Below are 24,338 nucleotides of genomic sequence, written 5' to 3'. Positions count from 1 at the left end.
AGCTGTCAGGCACCTTCCCCTTGGGTGCAGTTCTGGTCACAGCCGGTGGGGGCGCTGGTGGCTCCCGGCCGGGCGGGGGGGGGTGCAATGGTTCCCCCGTGCCTGCAGGGGGCGCTGTGGCACGAGCGCCTCTCTCTCATCATGTGGGTGATGGCGGGCGCGCCGGCAGGAGGGATGGAAAAGGGGCTCCCTTTACAAACCCACAGGGGCAGCCGATCTCGATGCCCCTCAGGATGGCAGAATGGGCTGTAGCGGGAACCTTGGAGCAGCAGCTGGAACGGCAGAGGCAGGCACACCCCGGGGTGGCAAACAAAATGTAGCAGGAACTCTGCAGCCTTAGCAGGAGTCACAGGGGTCAGGCAGGCATGGGGTGTTGGGTTAGAGTGTAGCAAAAAAGCCCAAGGCCGGAAACAGTGGAGCTGGGCAGTGGCAGCTGGGCTTCTCCATAGCAGCTGCAGCACGCAGCTGGGAGGCACACCCTCCGGGAAGGGGGAGGGGTTCGGGGGTCAAGGTCCCAAGTTTTTCCCCTGAGGCACCTAAGTAGATGGTGAGGGTCCTTTCCAGTGTGATCGGGTGTTACTAAGGTCCCAGTTCACTGGCTGCTCTTATGAGCAGAGGCTCACCCATGGTAAAGAAGAAGCAGTGCTGGGCTGGACTCTACGGTGGCAGTGAATTCTTCCTGAGGTAGCAGCAACTCAACTGTTCCGTCCGATCCAAGAATGAGAGAGCAAGCGAGGAGCTGAGCCCAGCCCCTGACGCCCCAGCCAAAATCTCAGGTATCTCTGCCCTTCCCAAGAGAAAGCCCCTCAGCTAGGAGAGTGCAGCCAGCTGCACCCCTCCCCCTCCTCCATGGCTATATCTTTTGTCTCTCTTCAAGTATCAGTCATCATCATCTCTTAGGCAACAGATGGGAGAAAATTCCCTGAGAGAAGGGGAAAAAAAAAAAAAACCAAAAAAACCCACCTAACCTCCAGCATTATCCACCCTGAATTTTTTCCCATACCAACATGCTATATCACACTTAAACTTTTAAACTATATACATACATGCATTATCCTGATTATATACATATATACATCTAGATCTAGATACAGGTGCAGTGTGACAGGCAGTTCACCCAAAAACAAGCTCCCCTTGAGTGATCCTGTCTCTCCATCCTTCTGAATCACCCACCAGGTGCAACCTGGTCCCTGAGGCAGAAATAACCCAAATAGTTTTTCCTAGCATACCTTTTGTGTGTACGGATGGGACCTTATCTCTGTGTGTTGTTTGAAGGGGCTCAGATTGGGCAGGGCCTGCTCGGTTAGTGGAGCCTCGGGTGTTAACTAACCAGGTGGCTCTTGCTAAATGCATCTCCCAATTTTTGAAAGCTCCCCCATCCAGTGCCTTCAAGGTGGTTTTTAACAAGCCATTGTACCACTCCACTTTCCCAGCAGCTGGTGCATGATTAAGGGATATGGTACATCCACTCAATGCCATGTTCTCTAGCCCAGGTGTTAATAATGCTGTTCTTGAAATGAGTCCTATTGTTGGACTCAATTCTCTCAGCAGTACCATGCCTCCAAAGGACTTGCTTTTCAAGGCCCAGGATGGTGTTCCGGGCAGTAGCGTGAGGCACAGGGTAGGTCTCCAGCCATCCAGTGGTGGCTTCTACCATTGTGAGCACATAGCGCTTGCCTTGGCGGGTTTGAGGCAGTGTGATGTAATCAATCTGCCAGGCCTCCCCATACTTGTATTTGGACCATCGCCCACCATACCACAGAGGCTTCACCCGCTTGGCCTGCTTGATCGCAGCGCATGTCTCACAGTCATGGATCACCTGGGAGATACTGCCCATGGTTAGATCCACCCCTCGGTCTCGTGCCCACTTATAGGTGGCACCTCTGCCCTGATGGCCTGAGACATCATGGGCCCGTCGAGCTAGAAACAACTCCCCCTGGTGTTGCCAGTCCAGATCTATCTGGGACACCTCTATTTTCGCACCTTCATCTATGTGTTCGTTGTTTTGGTGTTCTTCATTAGCCTGACTCTTGGAGCCATGGGCATCCACATGACAGACTTTCACAGGTAGCTTCTCTACCCGAGTGGCAATGTCTTGCCATTCTTCAGCAGCCCAGACTGGTCTGCCAGTTGGCCTCTTTCCCCCTTCCCAGAGCCACAGCCATGTGCTAACCAAACCAGGGTAGGCTAGACCACATGGTGCTGCTTAGTGAGGCTTCTATATTCAGCACACAAAAAATAGGTTACCCAGGAACTGTTACTTCTTTTTCACCCTTTCCTCTCAATTCCCTCAGGCCGCACATTGGGTACCAAGAGTCCTCTGAACCTTTCTGCATTGGGAGGGTAAAATAAATTGACCCATTTTCTTTTTCTTGCCGTGTCTGATGTGCTGGATGATCAGAGGAGATTTTTTTAATTCTCCCCTCTATTTTGGAAGGTAATGAGAAGCTGGTTAAGGGGCTCTTGTTGAGTTGAGGTAAAATATTAGCAACCATGTTAGAACAATGTTGCAGTGGAACAATACAATTGGCAATGGTTTTCATCTGTAATGTGCCTTCCCTTTTGCTCTCTTTCCTGCTCCCCCATCATACTAATTTTCCATCATTATTATTCTGCTGCCCCTCTCTCCCTTTTTTTCTTCCCTGCCTTCTGGAACATAGGAGGATAAGCAAGGTAACTAGTCTCAGCTGAGAGCATCCTTACACTTCTTACCTTTAGCTGTTTCTAATGAAACAATTTTGTGAGCAGTGAGGACCTGCAGAAGAACATCCAGTCTTATTTTGCTGGCTCTGGCTTCCAGCTTAAGAGTGATGGTGATGCACTTAAAGGCTTGCAGATAAAAGGACTAAATGTACTATTCTGTTACCTTTATCACTGTGAGGAAACAGAAGAATCTGAACCAGGAAAACTGGGAATGCTAGGTCATCACCTTCCTTCCTTTCAAAGCAGAATTTCAAACTCAACCAGTTAGGTGGTTTGGGCTTTTTTTGGTTGTCTTCTGGATTTCTGCTGTAGTTAACAAGTGTTTAAATTAATCTTTTCCTTGTGTTTGAGTAGAAATCTTGTTACTCTTTTCTATGTTGCTTTGGTAAGGAAAGTTAAAACCTGGTGAGGAGCAAGAATATGATGGCAACCTGTACATTAAGAAAATTAAAGGAAATATATTTTCTTCCAGGTGCAAAAATAAGCATCCGTTAAAATTATAAATGCACATTCATGAAGTAAATAGACCTTTATAAAATTAGCATTGAACACTATCCTATGTTCTACCTCCCTTTCGTTCCCCTAAACCTAAATTAAGCTCTGCCAATCTTGAGATCATGAATTGAGTTTTTCTTTTCCATTTCCTAGTTAAAATGCTGCTGGGGAGATTTTTTTCCTTTGGGTTAGCTTGGTTTTTTGAAAGGAATAGACTATTCTTCTGAAATGTGATTGGCTATGGCATCTCATGGACTAAAGAAGGTGCCTGCTTGATGACATTTCATGCAGGTGAGTTATGGATGTATCATCCAGTTCTGTTACTGAAAGACACACTTTAATATACCTGTATGCAAATGGAAACATGTCAGTCTCTCTTGATTACATAACAGTCATTTGGTTATTAAGAACCCTTAGACTTACCTTGGAATAAGTATCGAAGTATTTGACAGTTTCTTGGCACAAGGTTTGTAGCTCTTGAGGAAACGTGTCGTATTTGCCTGAGTTTTCTTGAAGTGATGATTGCAGACCCAAATTCAAAGATCATAGAATTGTTTAGGCTGGAAAAGACCTCTGAGCTCATGGAGTCCAACTGTTACCCCACCATGATGTGCAGTAAAATTGAGTGTATGATTTTCCTGTGCAAAGGTCAAACAAAGCATTTCTGCAATGCAGAATTCAGGGGACCAAGTTGAAATGTGTGACTGAATAATTAAAGCCTCCAAATCATCATCATATCCTTCTATCATTTTCTGACTGGTTTACTGTGACCTTTGTTCTTTCTCAAGCTGTTGTCTCCCCAGCAGTGCTCAACAGGACACAAAGATTTTAAACTTCTGTGGATTTTTGTTGTTGTTTTCCTGTGTAAACTTGTGCCTTGTAGCCGGTGTCTGCAATTTACAATTCAGTGAATAAAGAAGCAGCTGTTAATCTTTTATGTCTGTTGTTACCTTTTAAAGGTCAAGACGTTTCTGTTTGATTATCTCCGTGTACATCCCTTTAAGAACTTGAAGAGAATATCAACACCTGGTGCCAGTTGGGCCTCATCCCTCAACTGGCAGGGAGTTTTTGTTCAGTTCTGCTGGATGCCAGTGATGTCTGACAAAATTCTGCCTCCTGTAGGATTTGCTATTTATGGACACTGAAAAGTTACTAATAGCTGGTGTTGTGATATTATGAAGATAGAGGCAAATCATCTTTTTTTATGGCTTTTTGTTATAATTTACTGTGGCTCAAATTTTTAATAGTTTTTATTTTTCCTTTTCCCTACTTTTAGCTAGATGGCCTCAGAGCTGGATTGGGTTGAGGGCAGAAGAGTAAAAGAGGGTGTCAGTACTTCAGCTTAGCTGCAAAATGAATTCATACTCAAAATATATTTTTTCAGCATCTGGCTGTGTCTGTACGGCTGTTCCTTCAATCTGTCCTGGATCGAGCCTCAAATGAAACGTTGGACTTGCTGATTGTAGCAGCATTTTGTCCTAGAACTTGAAGTATGAAAGCACCCATAAATCATAATCAATACGTTTGTGTCCCACAGATTTGGGATTCATCAGATACAGGGAAAATACCAGCCAACTCAGCATTTTATCAAATAGTGTTTGAAAAGTTATTTGCTTATGGAGAAATGAAAACCTGTGTTGGGACGTGGTTTGGATATAACTAGAGGGGCTTCAGCTCCATATGTACCAGCTGCCTGTGTATTAAGGCAGAATTCTGTTGAAGCCCCACATTATGAGATTTCTGCCTTACATTATAAGGAGTAAGAAATGTTAAGAAAGTGCCAGAATGTGAGGTTGCAAAGAAAGCATGTCAGACAGGCCATATTGTGGAAGCCCAGGGTTTGGTAGGGTTAGGGAAAAGGTGTTGCGACCACTGGGGCAAAATATTTGTTGGCAGTTATGTGTTGTCTAACAAAATTACTGAAGTTTCTCATCTCATGTTTGTGTATCATTTGTATTTGGTGGGAGTTACTTCAGCTTGCAAAGAATATTCACTGTTTTCAGAGATGGCAGCTCAGTAAAGATTTTTCCCTTCATTTTTCTTTCAGAAACAGTATTTGAGAAAAGCAAATTGAGGTGTGAGCATCTTTTCTAATTTTTTTGCCTGAGCTCTCATTTGCTAAGTAACAATCACTAAGAAGCTTAAACTTTATAAACTAGTTGAGGTTGTGTAGTACATGTTGTAGGAATTAAAAGGGGGACGCTCATTCTTGCTCTTTGCCTTTTTTTCTACTGCCCTTGGGTTAGATGTCCGTATAGTAAAGTGCATGACCTTGCAACTTCGTAACAGTCAAGCAGATGACCCCAGAGTCACTCCTGGCAGGAGCCTACAGGTCTTTTTCCCCACCTCCCCTCCCCCGCCTTGGTCTAGTGCAAGTATGTTAAGAGCTTCACTCTGGAGGTCCTCCCAGTTTGACTCGGCATAGTCTCCGTTGACTCCTGGGCTACACTTAACAGTGTACACAGAAACACCAGTGAGGTCAGGATTAGTTTGGTTGCTGTGGGTTTATGTATTTTTTTGCCATGTGTTTGTCTGCCTTGAGCAGTCTGGGAAACTGAGAAACAATGTATTCTGTGGTGGTCAGATCCAGAACCGTGACTGGACATATCAGTTTGAGCAGGAGTCAAGGTGATGGTCGGCATTGTTCCTGTGCTCACTTTCCATCTACAGCCTCCTTGTTAGAGAGGGTTTGGGTTATTTTTCATGAATAATTCGATAAACCAGTCTGTTTAAAAGCATTACTTATAGTAATCAACCAGTGTGATTGTGCTACAGATGAAGGAATATATTAAGGAAATGGGTATTTTTAAACAGGAAACTCTTCTGGTGAACTTAGTGGTTGGAGCAAATTACATCTGTGATTCTAGACTTTTCACAATTGTGAAGCCAGGATTAGATGTATCAGCAACTATTGCCTAAATAAACGCAAGGTTGTAGTTTTCTTCAGATTTGGGTTTTAGCAGATATTGACAGTGCTCTGATTTGATTTTTTCAATTTATCAGTGCCTGAGACTGACCATTAGCAAATGAGTCTCTTCCCTTCCTAGCAGAAGTTGTTTTCAGGTGGCCTTCAAAATGTTTAGATTCTGCTAATTGAGAGAAGAACTTCAGGTGCTGGGAATACCTGTAACAGAGGTGTTTACAGGAGGCAGGGTCTGCTCCAGAGACCATGGGATGAAGATCTGCAAAAGGTATCGCTGTGGTTATTGCCCTTTCCTTTTTCAGTGAAACCGGTTTTTATTTGATTTTTACCTTATTGTTACTTACAATGTAAGTAACTTGTGGTACGGCCCCACAAAACTACAAAAACCTTCGTTGACATGCATATTCTGTATTTGCTTGTAGCTTTGGCTCCATATTCTAATCTTAAATTACTGTTAAGATTATAAATCGTATTTTAAATTACAAAATGGCTATGTATAAATCCTTGTATATGTTACTTTTATCCTAGCAAGCTGTATGGGTCTTAAACTGTGAGATAAGTCTGTGTTGCAGTCGTAGCAGGGTAGTTGGGATGAGGTAATTACAGGCTAGTTTGAGGCAGAGGAGGAGTAGCAGAATGCTTAGTGAAACCAGAAAATGGTAGATAGTAGTAAGAAATAAATAGTCTTGTATTTCTATTTAAAATGGAAGCCATATAAATTAGATTTGACAAACTCAGTGGCTGAGTATGTACTTACATAACTGCTGTATTGCTGATCCTTCTTCCTGGCAGGACCAGCGTTCCCTGGTCTGCATCCAGAGGGAGAAAATGAAAAATCATTTTAAACATAGAAACTTGTGAGTAGCTAATAACTGACAACTTGTTCATGTGATCATTACATGTTTTCTGTGCCCTACAGCACCTCGCTGCATCTTCCATGGGCAAGCTCATGTATCAGGGTTGCTTGTACCATTTATTTGGGTTGTTGCCTTTTTGGGTTAGGCCCTTTTAGCCACTATTGTGCTACAAACAGGTAGATTTTTCCTCACTGTGGAAAGAGCCTTTTCTTGGTTTTATGCATTTCTGTCCAAAGTATTCAGCGCTAATAATAACCCCCAAGGTTTTTTGGAAGATTTTCCTTTCTTTAGTGAATATTTGTAAGTAGTGAACTGATAGACACTTTATGCTTAACTTGGAGCTGTGCTCTGCAGGGCTTCAATCGCGTGTTGGTGCATCTGGTGCAGTTTGGGAAGCCCAATAAACTGACTCATGACAAGAGGTAGCCTTGCTGTGTTCAAACAAGCAATGTTTTGACACTGCAAAATAAAGAGGTTCTGAATCAGAATGAGATAATTCCCTGGGGTGATTGAAGGGGACTGTGGGATAGACTCATGCAGTACTGGTGTTATCAAAATTGTGTTCATCACATGAAATAGGTTCTCAGTGCCCTTTTAGAAGGGAAGCTATGAGCTGCAAAACTTGAGAACTTAATTTGTGGTCCTCATCAGTGGGTGTTGTATTTGGGAGACTGACTGCAGTAAAATTGTTACCTGATGCTGTGTAAAGAACATTGCCTAATTTTGGGGTAGGACGGTATAGCAGTTCATTTGAAGTTAACGTTGTTGTTTTGTAATTAGTAAAAGTATATTCAGCAAAACATGGTTTGGATTAATTTAATTAGAGATACTTCTGTAAGCACAATGCTTTTTACATTGCGACCAGGGGAGATAACCTGCCCCACCCCATCCCCCCTACCCACACCCCCAAAAAATCATGGTGATATACTACCTTCAGATGATAAACCTGGTGATAGTGTAGTAACTTCTGCATGTTTGTCAGTTTGTAGACATTTTTAATAACAGTGAACTAATATGTATTTAGTGGAATTAAACCACTGGTGTTTCATGGTAAATGCCAGTGGGTTGCATTTTGAGACTGAGGAAAACTTAGGTTTAAAGGAAATTCAGTTGCCAACTTTATAGGAATTGGTGTTACGCCTTTGAGACTCATCTTCAGAATTTTTTACGTGTTTCAAGAAAGTTTCTGATGTCTGGGCTTTCACATGGCACTGCTGGAGAGTCTTGAATACATGAGTTTATTAGAGATTCTGAGCAGCAGGTCCTTGACTGAGGGCTGTTGAAAGTGAGGCATAAACATAGAATCTGTAATTTGAAGGAAGAATGTTGCATTACTGCCTTTAACCTTCCTTTGGTTTTTCAGTAGATCTTACTGGATCTTGACACCATGTTAATAACATTGCTGATTTCCAGCTTCTGCAGGAAGGGCCTTTACTAGAGGCTTTCATAGTTAGGTTTTTTATTGCTCACAACAGAGGAAGTAATAACAGGATCTTAAGGAAAATTTGCATGCAGAATTACTGACTTTGAAATTACTTTTTTCTTTCCCAACTGCAGTGACTTGTCGAATTTTTTAGGGATGTTGCATTAGGCTGACATGAATAGAATTTCTTGATTTCAGTCTTATTCTAGGGGCTTTCTAGAATCTTGGGGAGAGGGAACCATAGCAACTGTAAAAGCTTTCAATTTTAAATTTTTAAAGTATCTTTCAGAATTTGGGAGCTAAAATTACCTTATAAATGTATGAATGACTCAGTCAAGCTGTTGAAAGAGCACTTGAGCATCTAATAGAAATATATAAGAATTTGAAATTACTATCCACTTGTGTCAGGTTTAGAGTGTTTTAAAGCCATGGTTTATGGGTTAAGTCATGTACACTGGAAAAGTTGACAGGATAATTAAGGAAAACTAGAATGCCTGTGTTCCTGAGAGAAGCTAAACTTCTGGGGGAATGTCTAATCTGAAGCACTGGAGGATTTATCCATGCAGCTGTAGAGAATATATGATTACTGGGATTCAGTGGTTTTCGTAAGACCAAAGCACATCCTAGGAAAACACATATAAAAATCAGAAAAGCTCTGCAATTTGGAGGTATTGGAAAGTTTAAAATTGCAGAATTTTGGCTGAAAAATAGAGCTGTTAAAAATGGTATGCCAAGACAGTGTTCTTGGGAAAGGAGTTGCATTTCCAAAAGCAAAATCTTGTTCAAATACATACTGATGTAGAGCTCTCTTACCAGATAGCTGGAGAGTCTTAATTTTTCCAGGAATAAAAATCAAAATGCTCATGAATTAATAGAAGTCATAGAAGTCATGGTAGAGAAGTGATTTTTTTCTTTTCCAGGTCTTAATCAAGACTAGAGAGAGAAGGACTGGGGAACTTGAGAAGCCTGGTCCAGATGAATGGGCAGAGGAAGTGAAACAGCATTTGTACAGGTCACATCAGCAGCTTCTGGACATTAGATTAACAGGAATTTAATTGATTTAAAATTCACAGCTGTTTATGAAATGCAGCAGAGCCATTAAAGTGTCTTCTGATCATCAGTTAAAATGAAGGGACTGATTATAGCTATTTGAAATCCTTAACTCTAAGAGTATCTGCATATTCTGTGTTAGCAATGTAGGGAGTTCTTTATGCCAGTCTAAAGTAGTGTAGATGCCTGAACAGGAACGGCTTTGTCTCAGGAATGTTTAAACCAATTACTCAAACAATTTAAATATGATTTGGGGTGTAAATTTAAAAAATGCTGGTGTATTCCATTTATTGCAGAAATTGTCTAAGTCTTGGTAATTGAAACAGTCACTGCCATAAGAAATGGAAAAAGCAAGCAGCCCTTTAGCATAATCCTTTGAAACTCACAGGTTTGCTGAAGTGGCTCTGGCCATTTTAATGTTTAATTAATTTTTTAATAATAAATAATAAACCACTGCAGTTTAGTGTGCTGCTTGTTAACAAAACCTTTCAATCATCTGAGAAAGTGCTTCTGTAGCACAGCATTTGGAAGGATAATGTCAATAGTGCTAAGGCTTTTGGAGACAAGTGTCAAAACCTATTGTGCTTTGAACTCAGTTTCATTGCTAATGAGTTTCTTGTATGGAGACTTTTATATTCATTCCAGTTGCCTCCGTTTAAATGCAAGAGATCGAGTAAAAATCAACTTACCAGTAGCTTGCTTGATTCTGCATGTATCTTGAGACTATTTTAATGCAGTTTTATACAAGGTGAAAGCACATCTTTGAAGGTACTGACTTCCATGTGAATAGTAGCCTCTCTTCTTGGCTTTGGGTTTTTTGGGATTTTTTTGGCTTGGTTCGATTTTAAAGTTCTTGAGTGGTCCTGCTTTCTGTCCTGCATCTAGTCCCAAGCATCCAACAGGTTGTTGCTGCTTCATCAGGTTTCAGCACCAGCAAGAGGTGCTGCTGGTGATCTTGGAGGTAATTTGAAATAAATCCACGCTCAGACTAAATCTGAATTTAGGATTAGGTGACTTTTCATACTGTGACATGTCTGAATAAGACTGTTTTGAATATAAACAAGTACGGATTTTCTGGTTTAGGATGAAAAAGTTGAAACAGGTGGTGACTTCACCTTCACAAGTACTGCCAATCTGTGCCTTCATCCATGGCCTTCTGTTCATGAGCTCCTGCATTCTGAAGCCTTTTCTCTCTTGGCAAAAGAATTAAAAACCAAAACAGATACCTATTCAAGGTTCTGTTTATTAAACAATGTCTCTTCGGTGCACTGGATGAGTAAACAGGTCTTGTTGAAAAATAAATGTAGCCATGTAGATTTTCCCAGTACGTGCACGCGAGGGTCTTTGTTGGACTGAATGAATAAGCTTAAATCTGATATTTTTGTAGTCCTGTATTTGTCTTTGTGATTGTAATAGTTTGTCTAAGCTTGCATTCTGGATACTCAGAGTGGTGTGTTAGTACTGGGTAGGATTGCATTGGTGGCTTTTTTGTACTGGGCTTCACTGTTAAGGCATCAAATATGTGAACTTTCCAAAGTTTGTAGCTTAATATTGTTTTAAGGGAATTGCTTGCAATCTTTTTATTTTAATGAAGAGATTCCAGGTGATTAAGTGATTAGTAATTACTTAATAGTGCTCAGTGTTAAGGAGCTGTGGTGGGAAGAGCTGCTTGTAATGGAAGAGCTTGAGGAAGGCAGAACTGTGTGGAGTCAAGTGGAAGAACTTTGGTGTTTTGTTGCTTCCTTGAAACTAGGTTTTGTTGAAACTTTTTGTTTAATTGAAGCTTTTTGTGTTGTGGGTTTTTGAGGGGCCTGGTGCAGAATGTGTCCTCAGCAGTTGTTTTTGGGGCATCCAAAAGGGAGCAGGTCCCTGTCTTCCCATTGCCATCCTGCCTCATGTATCCACGCCCTTTGCCTCCCTGCCTGTGTTTCTCACAGTTCTGCTGCTTCTGTTACGATGGACAGTTTTCAGCACATTTAAGTGATCTTGCAACAGCATTGGCATTAATGACAGCACCAAAGCTGCACACCAGATTTGAGCTGAGCCCTCGATGAATCTCTATGGTGTGGACATGGAGAGATTACACATTAGAGAAGGAAAAGGAAAACCTCTGAAGTGAGTTGCCTGTCTGACATTCATGGTTGTTCTAGTCCAGATTTTTTGAAGACTTTACTGTATTTTTCTGTCTCCTGTCTGTTTCCCAGACTCAAAAAAGTAAGAAATGGGCCACCAAAAAAGAAGAGGTGTAATTTGGCAGGAAATAGATGAGCATATCCTAGGACAGGAGGAGGTAGGTCTGTGTGACTAGGGAAGACTTGAAAATCCAGCTTTTTTGCATGGACCAAAATCTTCTGCGAATAACTCCCATGGGGGAATCCTGGAAAAACATAGAGATGTTGGAGTTAGTGATGTGATAGTAAGAAGCTGGAAATATTAGAAGTCACTATGAATTAATTGAAAAACAGTTGCATGATATGACCTTTACAAGGGAATTATAAATTATATTAATTATACCATCGTAATTGTAAATTATAATCTTTTGATAATAGTGGGTATTATAACACTCATTCTGTAATTACTATAAATTGTAATTAATCACCTGGTTTAGTGGAAGGTGTGCCTGACCATAGAAGGGCATTGAAACTAGATGAGCTTTAAGGTTCCTTCTATCCAAACCATTTTCTGAGTCTATAAATGTGACCCCCTCCCAAATGGCAGCATTTTTAGTAGATTTCTCAGGTTTGGTCCAGTTAAAGGCACTTTATATTTCTTATGCAATTAACAATCAAATACTTCTTATCTTACAGTAGGATTAGTAAAGGTAAATAACCAAATAGCTTGGTAAGGACATTTAGAGGCAATGCCATCAAATATGTGGATACAGGACCAAAAGATGCAGGACGGAATCCGTATCCATATGCATATTTTGGGAAACAGCAATTGCAAAGATTAAGGTACTGCCAACCTGTCTCTTCCAGATCATCATTAATGTTGGTAACTAAGGATATTTTACTGCAAAAGAGTATTTTTCAGGCTGTTGATTATGGGTATCACTGCCTGGGACATTATAGAAACATGTTTGGTTTGTACTGGAGTTGGTTCACCTTTTCTTCTTAACATGCTTTGTTCTTAAGCAGCCAATTTAAAAATTATTCTTGTGTTCAATGCTTTGTTGTGATAAAGATGCATTTCACAAGTAAGGTTTTAACAAACCTTACTTTACAGAAAATACCGCTGATGAGCCCCTGCCTTGGCAACAACCTGGGACCAGCGTGTTATATTCAACCTCAAACAGGTGCTGGCTGGGGGCTTGAGCATCTGAGACTGCAGATACCAAACCTGGCTTTCCTCTGGCTGTTTTTAACCAGATAAACAACGAAAAAGGTGCAGTTGTCAGAAACCACAGAATCACAGAATGGGCCAGGTTGGAAGGGACCACAGCGAGTCATCTGCTCCAACCTCCTTGCTCAACATTTTGTTGCCAATGTTTTGTTCTTGCTGTTCAGGGAGAGCTCCAGTGCATCAGAAAATACACTTAAATAACTAGTGTTGCAACTGGAAATAAATAGTAAATAAGTTTAGCCACCACAGGGACCCATGCTGGGGCTTCCCAAGTGTGCAAGCACTGAACTGTTCTGGTGCTAATATGGATTGATGGTTTTTTTCTCCTGCCATGAGAGGGTGTTTGTCTGCACCAGCTGGCTTGCTTTGCTGCCTCCTTCTGTGAATAATTCAGCTGGTTTCTTTTTTTTTTCCAGTTTATCATTCTGTAGGTCAGCCAGGATCTCTGAATGATTCATCTGATTCTTTGTGATCATGTCAGATGACCTGTGTGCATCCAATATATTAGTGAGGTCTGATTTCTTAGTAAAATTATATTTTGTTATTTATGTAGCTTTAACATGAATACTGATGAAGCTGATTTTTTTTTAGATATGCTAGCATTTTATTTTAAGAAGTCAATGTGTCTGCATTTACCATAAAATTTTGCCCAGTAGTCACACCCCCTGACCCCAGTTATTTCAAGATTAGCTGTAAATCTTTTCTCTAAAAGCATGGTTTTACAGTGCATGTGAGGGCATGGTAATGACGTGTCAGGAAACTAATCAAACCTGAAACCGAGACCTAGAAATCCATTGAAAAAGCTTCATAGTTTACAAATTGAAATAACTTGTGTATGGAGTAGACACTGCTGGTTACACACCTTCTCTTTGTATGTTTTTAACATAGTTTATGAATTTTGAATGTTGTGCTGCTGTTTGAGTGTTTTGGGGTTTGCTGGTGGGTTTTTCAATCATTTTCATGGTCTCATAAATGAGTTAGATATTTCCATGGTCATGGATTTTTGAATCAGGCTGCTTCAGTCTTTAGCATGGTGCACCATGCCTAAATGGAACCTTTACTGTGATCTTTGTGGTTGCTACCAAAGTTTGAATATGAGCCTTTTGCAAGTAGTAAATATGAAGTGCTGTTGCCTGTAAAATATCTGTGGCTGATGGGATAAAACTTCTGGCATATTAGTGGAGGGAGGAGAAAAAAAAACCGATGTTGCTGGCATCCAAAAACACACCATAAAAATAAAGCTTCGTGCCAGTTTAATAGTCTGAAGTATCTTCGTTGTGTTAATTAATCACTATGCCATATATAATGAGTCTGTGAAGGATGTGAAAGGAAAAGAAACTTTGCTTTGTAAAGGCTTTTCTTTATGATTTCCCCATACCTGGTTGTTTCTAGATTTGCATCTTTGGGGGCAGTTTTCATGGAATTTTTTGGGGATACCATAGAATGACTTGGTTCAGGCAATTATTTCTGGCCTCATTCATTATAGTGGTTGGTTACTACATGTCAGACAGTTACTCTACTTTGGTATTTTATCCTTGATGTATCTAGGAAGTGACAAACAGAAACTCTGAGTGTTTTCATTTCTATAGTACACTGAGATTTTGGTTGTTTTGAAATAGCATTTTCATGATGGGGAACACATTGCATGTATACACCATTCTTTCTAAAGCTTTTCACTTTGGAATCTTACTAAAATAACTATGTCAGAGTATAATTTTTGGCTTGAATTTTAAAAGATCCTGTCCGTTGATCTTCCTGACCAATCCTAGTCTGGTTTTTTCCAACTTCTTTTGTTGGCTTTTGTGGAAGTAGACAGTACATTCCCTATGGGCCAGAGGATTCTCATTCCTTCCTCCCCATGCGTGTAGCTTTCCTCAGCTTTTTAAAGGGGATGGCAACGTTACTGATCTCCATCATAATGAGAACTGGGAGCGATACTTGGTGTGATAGATGTTGTTCACCCGCAGGTGTACATATAGCTGGCATCTGTCAGTCTGTGTCTGTGTTCTGCAGGGAGTTCCAACAGCATAGAAGGGAAGTGGTAGAGTTGGAGCTTTTCCTGTCTCCCTGTGGACCAAGCTTAAGGATTTACTGCAGCAGTGGAAGAACAATTCATTCATTCGGCTTAACTGAGAAACTGCTGCTAAGGCTGCTTTTGTGATCCAGTTATTTAACCTTCTTTTGTGCTGTCAAATGCTGACTCCTGGCAGATGAAGCAAATAAGTGTTTAAACCAGGCAGTTCCAGAGTTTAAAAGGAGCAGTTTTTGCTTCTCCCTACATACACACACAGTTCACAAGTGTGGGTTGTACAAAACAGAATGACCTGGAATGCACTGACTTTGCACATCCTCTCTGAACTGTAGGATTCACCCACCTTGGCTTTTTAAAGTTGTAAAATATAAGTGGTGCCTTTGTCCTGCAACTGCTTTGAAACGTCAGTGTGAAAAGGTGATATGTAAATATCAGAATTTTCTTATTCTAATTTCAAATTTTCTAATTCTAAATGTTACTTTGCATTGCTTTGCCAATTGCAAAATTTCTAATGGCTCGATTAAACTAAATTTATTCGTTTTGATAATGCCTTCTATAATTGATTAGGCAATTAATGGTATTGTAAAATATAGTCCCACTGTGTAATTGTGAACTAAGTGGAAGACAAATCTTTTGGTATTAACATATTGGTCAAATTCCTTCCCTTTCTATCATTAAGATACATACAAATAGCTAGTCAGTATTTGCTTAGTGTCTAGAACTTGTTGTTTAAATGATTCTGTTGTATGTGCAAAAGTTTAATGAAATTCTGTATTTATATAGTTGTAGATCTCCATGCTGCCACTTCTACACCAGACAGGTTTTGTGCTTTGATAACTTAAATTCCCTCAAAGGGATGCAAGTCCTGCTGCAAATTAAGAATTACTGGTAACATACATTTTCAGTGAAGTCTTGCTAAACTTCTAATACTGTTTCAAAGGCATTGTGATGCTCTCAGGATGTTTCAAATAGGATCTTTGAAATAGGATTTCTAATGGTTTAGTCAAATGCATCACCATATGAAATGATCAGATGTCATTTCCATTTTAAATAGATTCCTGTAATATGAAAGATTCCAATCAAGATGTTTTCACACTTCACTTAGCTCATCATATGCAAACTAAATTAAGATATCAGTCGACCTACCAGATGTGGTAGGCACAGACCTACCAGAGCCCATATCTCAGGGATGGCAGCAAGTGTTGATAGCTGTATAGTTTGGAGATCCAAAACTTTCTTTAATTTCAAGTAATAATTTTCATCTTTTAGTTCCTTTATTGCCTGTTGATCAGTTTGGCTTTTTGCCTGATTTACACCAGTGTAGTGTCTGGGAGAACATGTAACAAGTAACCACGGCTTGGAATAGGTACTAGTAGTAAGTTTGGAGGAGTTGGTCTGGTTCCCAAATTTAGGTGGTGATTAAAGCTTGTGGGTTAAGTAAAAATGATTGTGAACTGTCATGGGCAGAATCTTTTGGTGGCACACCTGTGTTTGTCCCAGCTTGAAGCTCACAGGTGTGCAATGGAGAAATTATGTCCTAAACAACTTCCAGTTTTCTTTAGACTTTTTAATTTCTGCCTTTTTTTATTAACCTTCTGCCATATTTTCCAATGGTTTTATAGTTTATCTTAAAAGATATGTATTTTGATCTTTGGTTCATCTTCAGGGACTTTTTTAAACAAAGTTGTGTAAGACGTAGAATTAGCAATGATGTCTGCTGAATTGATTCTTCCACCTCCACCAACTTTTCAAATACAGTGACAGCCTATCCCAGAAACACAGGGGATGTGCTTTAAATACTTCCACAGATGACATGTGAATTTTGTTTTAGACTGGAAGTTGCCTGCCTTTCCAAACCACCCAGGAGCCACCTCTGCAGGCAGAAGCCAATGTTCATGCCCTTGACTTTATCCTGAAGGAACTGGCAAAGCTTTCTGCAGTGATTTGCCAAGGTGATGGACCTGCAATTGTGACTGTGCTTACCAAACAGTGCAGTTCTTAAAGGTTTCATCTTGCAGAGCTGATCCAGTGGTTAGGTTCATCCACGTTTAATGCACAGTTGGCTCATTTAGAAATGTCTCTGCTCTTGACCTCTGCAAACTGGGGACCAGGAGCCATTTCCATATCTTTAGCAAGTGCCAGGCTCTCACAGATCCATTCTCAGCTCTATTTAGTGAATTTGGCATTAAAATTTTGTTAGGTCTAGTGCTAACATGGTGGAATAGAACCATGCCTGGGCAGAATGAGGGTAACTACCTGACAGATTCTTGTGTGCACTAATGATGAATACATTTTTATAGGTCATTTTAAGAAATGCAAACACTTTCATCTCTGTCTAGATTAATTTTCTTGGCACCTCTGACATATTTTACAATATATATTTTACAATACTTCAGATATTTCAAGTAAAGATCTCTTCCAAACAGAGCTCTAACAGCTCAGCCCAGTGTCTGGCTTTATGCAGGCTTCCCAGCTGCTTTGCGGAGGCCGAGGAACCTCAGATTGCTTTTGTGTAATCCAGTAACGCAGGAGAAAGTGAGGCTAAATGATAGCAGCTGTGGCCCTGGCGTACCAGATATGGCAAAGCGGCTCTTTTTGGAAGAAATGAGGGATCACAAAAAGCCCATATGATGGGTTAATCCCCCTGAGGCTCTGGGGGCAAGGGTGGAGCAGTTGTCAGGAAGAGCCCACCCCCAGGCTTTGGAGAAAGGAACAAAGCCCAGCTTGGCTGGGCAGCACAGCCTAACCTGCCATGGCGCTGCAGAAGGTGACAGAGATGCTTTTGACTTTGTCCTTTGCTTAACCTCATTCAAGGAAAGTCCTTCAAGTCAGCATTCAAGCAAAATCAAAGAATTTCCAAGTGCAGCAAGATGCCAGCATGTGAAGTACTCTGGTTTAAATGGGATACTCTGTTCAACCTTGCCTTTTGATCAATGCTTCCATGGCTTACCTGTGCAGCTGGGTGGTACCTGGCAGAGGCTGAACTGTGCAAAGGGTTGGGATAATGATTATGTGGAGCATTTATGAAGCTGTGAAAATTGATGTCTTCACTGAGCTTACAGTACAGCACATTTGTGTAAGGCACAGTTTTGATCCTTAAAGAATTTGCTGAGCTTTATTCTTACAAATTACTTCTGGTTTTAAAAAACCTGTTCTTCTTACTGATGCTGCTTGTCTGTTGGACAGGTTTTTTTTTTTCTCCATAACTGAAAATGATGCATCTCTTCTGATATCCTTTTCCTTTTTTCACAAAAAGTGTAGTTTGTCATTTTGTCCATCTATTCCTAGGCAGACAAATCTGCTTGGGTATTTGTGATGCTTTGTTTTGGTTTGATCTCGTTCTCATTTTGATATAATAATTTTATATATATATATATATATATATATATATATATATAATATTTCTGTGTATTTCTTCTACTAATTTTTTTTCTGCTCAAGAAAAATGGTAATTTCTGTCTTGTGTCCAAATTTTATATATAATATTTACATGGGTTTATGAAGAAAAAGAGGCGGATTGCATTTTGAAATACCTGCAATAATTGAAGCACTCCAGGATGTGCATTTGTTTTTCTTACCTGTTTTGAACAATGTCTTTGAACTCCCATTGCTTGTTTTGGTGGAGTGTCAATAGCTTTAAATGATGCATATTCACTTAGATGAAGGTTGGGGATGGTAGAATGAAGTGTCTTTGTGTCTGTTAGTGTTCTCTGATACAGGGGTGAGGTGGATATTTGAGGAAATGGAGAATATTAAGCAAAAAATTAAATGCCGCCCTTATGGATTAAGGAAAGTACTTGAGAATCATTTTAAAATACAGAGTAAGAACTTTTCTGTGTAAAATCTGACTGAGTAAAAGGTGTTCTACCTGGACAGAGGTAGACTGAATCCAAATATATAATTAATGCCTTTTTTTGGTTGGTTTTTCCCTGCATAGTTTGCTTTGTTAAACTCTTTCACCTGACAGAATGTGAATGTTGCTGACGGAATGTGCTTGATGCAAAGATTTAAATGTAGAATTTCCAAACAACATGTATTTATTTCTTCTTTTCTTTAGGAGACATCACTCAGAAAGGATATGAAAAGAAGAGGGCAAAGCTATTAGCACGGTACATACCACTAATTCAAGGTGAGAAACTGCATGGAAGTTACACTTTTGTGCCAAATCTGTGAAAATATAAAATGGAAAAGTTCTCACTAAATAGACTGGATGAATTATAATAGTGTGTGGTATGGCATCTAACCAGCAGTGGGAAATGGCTGTCACAGAGAAGTGCAGAGCAATGTAAAAGCCTGAAATACGGGGGTTTTTTTTATATAGTTTTATATAAAATGTTAAATGGTAACATTTTTGTCAGCAAACTTCAGTTTGACACCTGCATCTGAGACTTTAAGATAACTTTAGAAATGAGTTATTACTAAAAGCAAGTTGGCTGCTTTCATTCGATGAAAATGCTCAGTAGCCATCACTCTCATGCTTTAATGTGCTGGTTTTTTGCATTCGCCCTGTGCCTCACCCCATTTCCACACACCTCCTCACCCTCTCTGTTTCTTCAAAGTACTGACTTTTTTATTATAAACTATTATTTCTGAAGCCGGTTATTATCAGAATTCATCATCCACAGCCAAAACCCCAAGTGCCCAACTTTTTTTTAATTTATTTTTTTACTAGGACACTGAAATCACTCAGGGTTAGGGCTGTTCTGCTGCCACTGAGCTTTGGTATTCTATAATCCCCCAATTTTCCGTATCTTGACAGATTTTAAGATAAGGAAAAATGAGAAGAAAACCAAGGTGAGTGGAAGCAATAATGAGACACTGTAAACTGAGACAGTGTTGAACAGTCAGAATGTTATCTGATGTTTCATCATGCGGGTTCTTAGCAAAGGTTTCTTTTTTGTGGCTTTGGTTTTTATTTGGGTTTGGGTTTTTTTTTAAGAACAGATGTAAGTTTTCCCTTAGCAAATTTATAATCTCTGTAGGCCAAGCAGAACCAAACTCATCTCTTTAAAATGGCTCATTCCTTGCAAAGAAGCAGTTTGGATTTTTAGGATGACTTTGACAGTCAGCAGCAAGCTCTAGCCTCACCTGCCACATCTTCTCCTCCTTACACCGCTTTTCTGGAAAGAACTGTCTCAGTTTTCTGTTCAAAGTACCCTGTCCTCTAACTCAGCTTAGTTAAAGATTCTGAGACCAGGCAAGGTATGGATTTTGGCTGAGCATTTACAATTATTAGAAATATTCTGTCAATGCACTTTGATTAGAAAGTCATGTCTTTGGATTTCTGTCTCTTGTTTAATCTCTGATCACCTTTGATTTGCTCTGCCTTCACTCCTTTCTATTGACAGTGGAGTTTTACTTTATATTTTTTTCTTCTCAGCTCTCAGAAGGCTGTTTGCGCAAATATTCAAGTACTGAGGTCTCAAACATAGCTTAGACAACTCCAGTATTTGGTCTGCCATACTTGTTAAAGTAAGTTTAGATTTTCAGCTGCTTAAAGATTTTTCTCCTTGTTCAGCCATATTTTCGCTAATCGCCTTAAGCAATAGTTTAATGAGTCAGTGAATCCTGTGGTTTGTCCTACTTGCTTGATACCACATTTTCTAAGCAATACCAGATTACCTGATTTTTGTTTTTTACGATTCTGCCTAGTTTAGCATTAAGCTGACAGGAATCTAGCTTTAATACGCTAAAAAAAATGAATAGGCTGTCTGCCTCTGAGCACAAAGAATGATGGTCTGGCAAAAAGATAAAATTTGCTTAAAACATGAAGCTAACTGCCTGTTTCAGTTTCCTGACATATGTTCCATTAACCCAGTTCTAGCTTGGAATTTGCTTAATTGACACAGCTTCAGCATGGCTCAGAATAGTGTGTGGGAGTCCCAAAGGCTTTGAGCGTGCAGAAATTTTTTTATCATTAACAATTTAATTGCAGCATTCCTGGTAGGATTCATAAGGTTCATTATCCATCAAGGTTTTGCAGACTGATGAATGTCAGCATTTTACATTTGATGAGTTCTTACTCTATGATTTGACCATCCCCAGGACCACTGTCTTTTTACAGCTTTATGTCTTACAAGTGTACTTGCATGCTCATAGGTTTGATTTCTGGAAGTTTAACTTTCTATGTTACACCTCATCAACTGCCACCTACAAACTGATCATGTGTAAGCTCCTGCTCTTTCAATACCATGTAAAATGGGTTGGGCTGTGTTTTGCTGCACTCTGTAGCTGAATCTGTGGGGAGCCAGATCGTTACCCAGACAGTGTTAAACAACCCTGCAGAGGGTTTGGTGAACAAGACAGAAGTGGCTGCAAAGCATATTGTCAATTAGCAGGAAAATTAAGCAGAACATCTTGTGATTCAAGAGTCTCATTCTTGTAGATTGTTTTGTGTTCTAAAATTCTAAATCTGCATTGATGAAGAATTAGTGGAAATGTAAAGATTTTGCTTACAACCATAAAACTGTGTAGTTATGTGGAAATACCAACTAGAATGAGTTATTTTTCACTGGTCCAACCAAATGCACTGTGCAAAATCAAAAACAAGTGTTGAGTAATAGCAAGCATTAAACAGTAATTAATTATTTTAATGAAGTAATATTTAACAGTCAGTAATTGGTTTCCTCAGTCAACCTCTGCATGCAAATTACAGATAAAACTCTGAGGAAATAATTAATTATATCTGTAGGCAACCAGGCATGCTGCATGGTGAAGCTTCTGAGTGATGGATAACATCAGATACATGGCAGAGGGTGATTTTGAATCTGGGTAGAGCTGGAGTGTAAAAACATTCAGAAATAATGATAAAATATAGCATTTACAGTGAGTATCCTGTCCTGATGGGCAGGTGATGGTCTTAAGCTTCCTAACACCTCAAGTAAAACTCTTGCCTTGTGATGGTTGTTTCCTGATTATCCTGATTTCTTACTGATCTTTTTACAGTATTACTGGTTATTTTTAAGTTGCCTCTTCTGCTGTGTAAGGTTGCAACTGCAGTTAGTGTCCTGGTGCTGCTTTACAGAGCAGTCCTTGGAAATTATTTCACTAGATTTAGTTAGTGCTAGATAAACACCTTGGTGAGTGACTTCATTTCTCCTCTGGTGTCAGAGTGATTCCACTCTAATTAAATTTTTTTTCTTTTATTGTTTTCTTCTCTTTTCTTTCTTAGTGCTTCTGCTCCAGCAAAATTGAAATGTTACTATTTTCAAATTTTCATTTTAAAGGAAAATGATGATAGAACCTCCTCTAGTTTTCATTGAGGCTGGCATGTCCCATACTTCTATTTTTCTTACGTTTCCATAGTTTTATGTCTCTGAAAAATGTTTCTGCTGCTGCCAGGAATAATATACTTTCTATTCCTGGCTGGACCAGGTGATTGTCAAGGTCCCTTCAACCTGGATTGCTCTGTGATTCTGTATAACTGTGATTTTTGTTTTTACTTCTTTGTGGGTACTTCAGCCATTCATTCAGTTAGAGTGGGATGAGTTTTATATGCCCTATAGCACTTTGTACCTCTAGTTCCATTTTAAGGAGTGTGCAACTTACTCTGGTGTCTTGGAGTCTACAAAAGCTTTATAGTTTCTGATAGTTTATAGGAAAAGCATGTAAGTACCTTTCTTGATGCTATGGGGTTAAAACTCCTACTTTATACTATGGGTATAACAGCTATGATCAAAGTACGTCCAAATTTTAATTGGCTAATTTGGTTGGATCTTGGTGTAATTGGTTTGAATGAGGTATGTGAAAATATAATGTGTTCACATGGGCAAGTTGAAAAAGCAGTTTATAGCTTCATTGCTCACAGTTTCTCCAAAGATCAAGAGATTGCTATTCTGTGCCTTTTCATGAAATTCAGTGTACATCCTTTTGCATTAGGAGTGCTGGGCTGCTTGTGAAGCACCTCTTGAACTGCTGCTTAAAATGGACTATTATTTTGAGAAATTAAAGTTCTAGCTAATGCCAGGTAGGTCTTCTGCTTACCAGTCTGTCATAGTGTCTAAATAAGTGTGTCTCTTGCTTGTGGGAATTTTCTTTGAGATGGTTTAGTCAGTGTTTGGATTCTCTGAGTTGGATCCAAATCCTGGCTTGTATTTGGTTCATTGAATTTATAACAAGTGTATTCTATGCTTTTGTATTCTTTGCTGCTGTTTTATGCTTCCTTGAATGGAAAGTGTTAATGCCCTTAAAATAGTTTCATAGGCTTCAAGTGGAAGCTTATGAGCTGGAATTTACTTCCTTGAGTAGAGGAGAATGTTACAGAATCATGGAAGACTGTCAAACAGTGCATGTGTATGATGCCTTTTGTTATCATTATTATTTTTAATCTCTTGAACTTCTAATACCTTATTCTGGGTAATAAATTACATTGGGTAGACCCTTATTCAGTCCCTCTGATCTGGAAGGTGTGAATACTTCGTTTTGGATCTTGAAGACAAAAGTGTGTACAGCAGGTAATATGTTCTAGGATGGGTTATGACAGTAAAGAATGGTAACATTGAACTGTGAACATGAGTGAGGACTGGATAGTCAGTAATTGACTCAGAGCCAGACCTCCACTTTTTGGATTTTCCACCTTGTCATACCCCTTTTCCTGTCTTTTTGTGCTTTGAACCTGGCTGCTGTCATTTGTTCCTTTCTTATTTACAGACTCAGTTCAATAGCTGCAGAAAGATTTGATAATGTACAAAGAGTCTGGAGTTTCTTCTTTGGCCTCCCTCTTCCCCTCTCCTCTCTACAGAGCTCTTTAATACATTATGTTTTGAAAATTTGATCTTTACCTACCTGATGTCTTTAGCTGTGCATCCTCCCCAGTGATGCCAGCAGAGAATCTTCTGGTCCTGGCACCTCTTCACTGCTCTTATAGTAAAATCATTTTTGCTTGTAAAAATGAAAATGGCTAGAAATGCCAGTATTAGTCTTGATTCTCCAGTGCTTGTGGATGGACAAATACAGTAATAATTCAAATATTAGCTTCAATTTCATTCTGTAGAAGCAAATTGTTCAGTTAGTTGGAACAAGCAGCCTCTTTAAGATGACTTCATTCTTGCTAGCTTTGGGTAAGTTAAAAACGGACAAGATGCAGTGGTAGTGGATCAAGTGCCTTTAGTATATGTCTTTTCACATGTTACTTTGTAAAGGCTTTGGTGTGAGTGGAAGTTTGTGTAGCCTAATTACGCATCTGCTTTTGCTGAAGGCTAAGTTAGTGATTTGCGTACTAGGAGAATAAATGAACAAACTCACCAAGCTTGTGGAACGATTTTACTGGCGCACAGTTGTGTAGCCTAAGAGTCAGATGCACTACTTTACTATTTTTACCAAAAAATGATGTTTTTCAGATTCATTGGTCGTATTTTTGCACTAGGATATGAAACCTTCTTTGAGAAAGCAAGAAGGGAGACTTAATCTGAAGAAACTGAGTTGTGGTGTCTAACAGTGCCAAGGATTTCATACTTCATCCTAATTTAAAGGAAACTTGTGAGAATCATTGATACATACTTCATCACAATAACT

The 24,338-nt window shown here is 39.6% G+C and overlaps 1 protein-coding gene across 7 annotated transcripts in view; it reads left to right on the top strand.

Annotated features, from left to right (window-relative positions):
• DIP2A (disco interacting protein 2 homolog A) overlaps positions 1-24,338 on the top strand; it is a 93,682-nt gene that overhangs the window by 6,289 nt on the left and 63,055 nt on the right. For 6 of the 7 annotated variants that reach the window (XR_004241111.1, XM_032113765.1, XM_032113762.1 and 3 more), the window contains exon 2: positions 18,883-18,954. Coding sequence is in view for 5 of the 7 variants with exons in the window: in XM_032113765.1 (XP_031969656.1) it covers positions 18,883-18,954 (72 nt within the window). In the remaining 2 variants the exon portion in view is untranslated. Of the gene's footprint in view, positions 1-18,882; positions 18,955-20,205; positions 20,298-24,338 lie in introns of all 7 variants that reach the window. The other variant, XM_032113766.1, reaches the window with a different exon arrangement.

The sequence above is a fragment of the Corvus moneduloides genome, chromosome 7 (genome assembly GCF_009650955.1).
Source record: "Corvus moneduloides isolate bCorMon1 chromosome 7, bCorMon1.pri, whole genome shotgun sequence".
In the NCBI taxonomy this organism is placed as follows: domain Eukaryota; kingdom Metazoa; phylum Chordata; class Aves; order Passeriformes; family Corvidae; genus Corvus; species Corvus moneduloides.
This window is presented reverse-complemented; position numbering and strand designations above follow the sequence as displayed.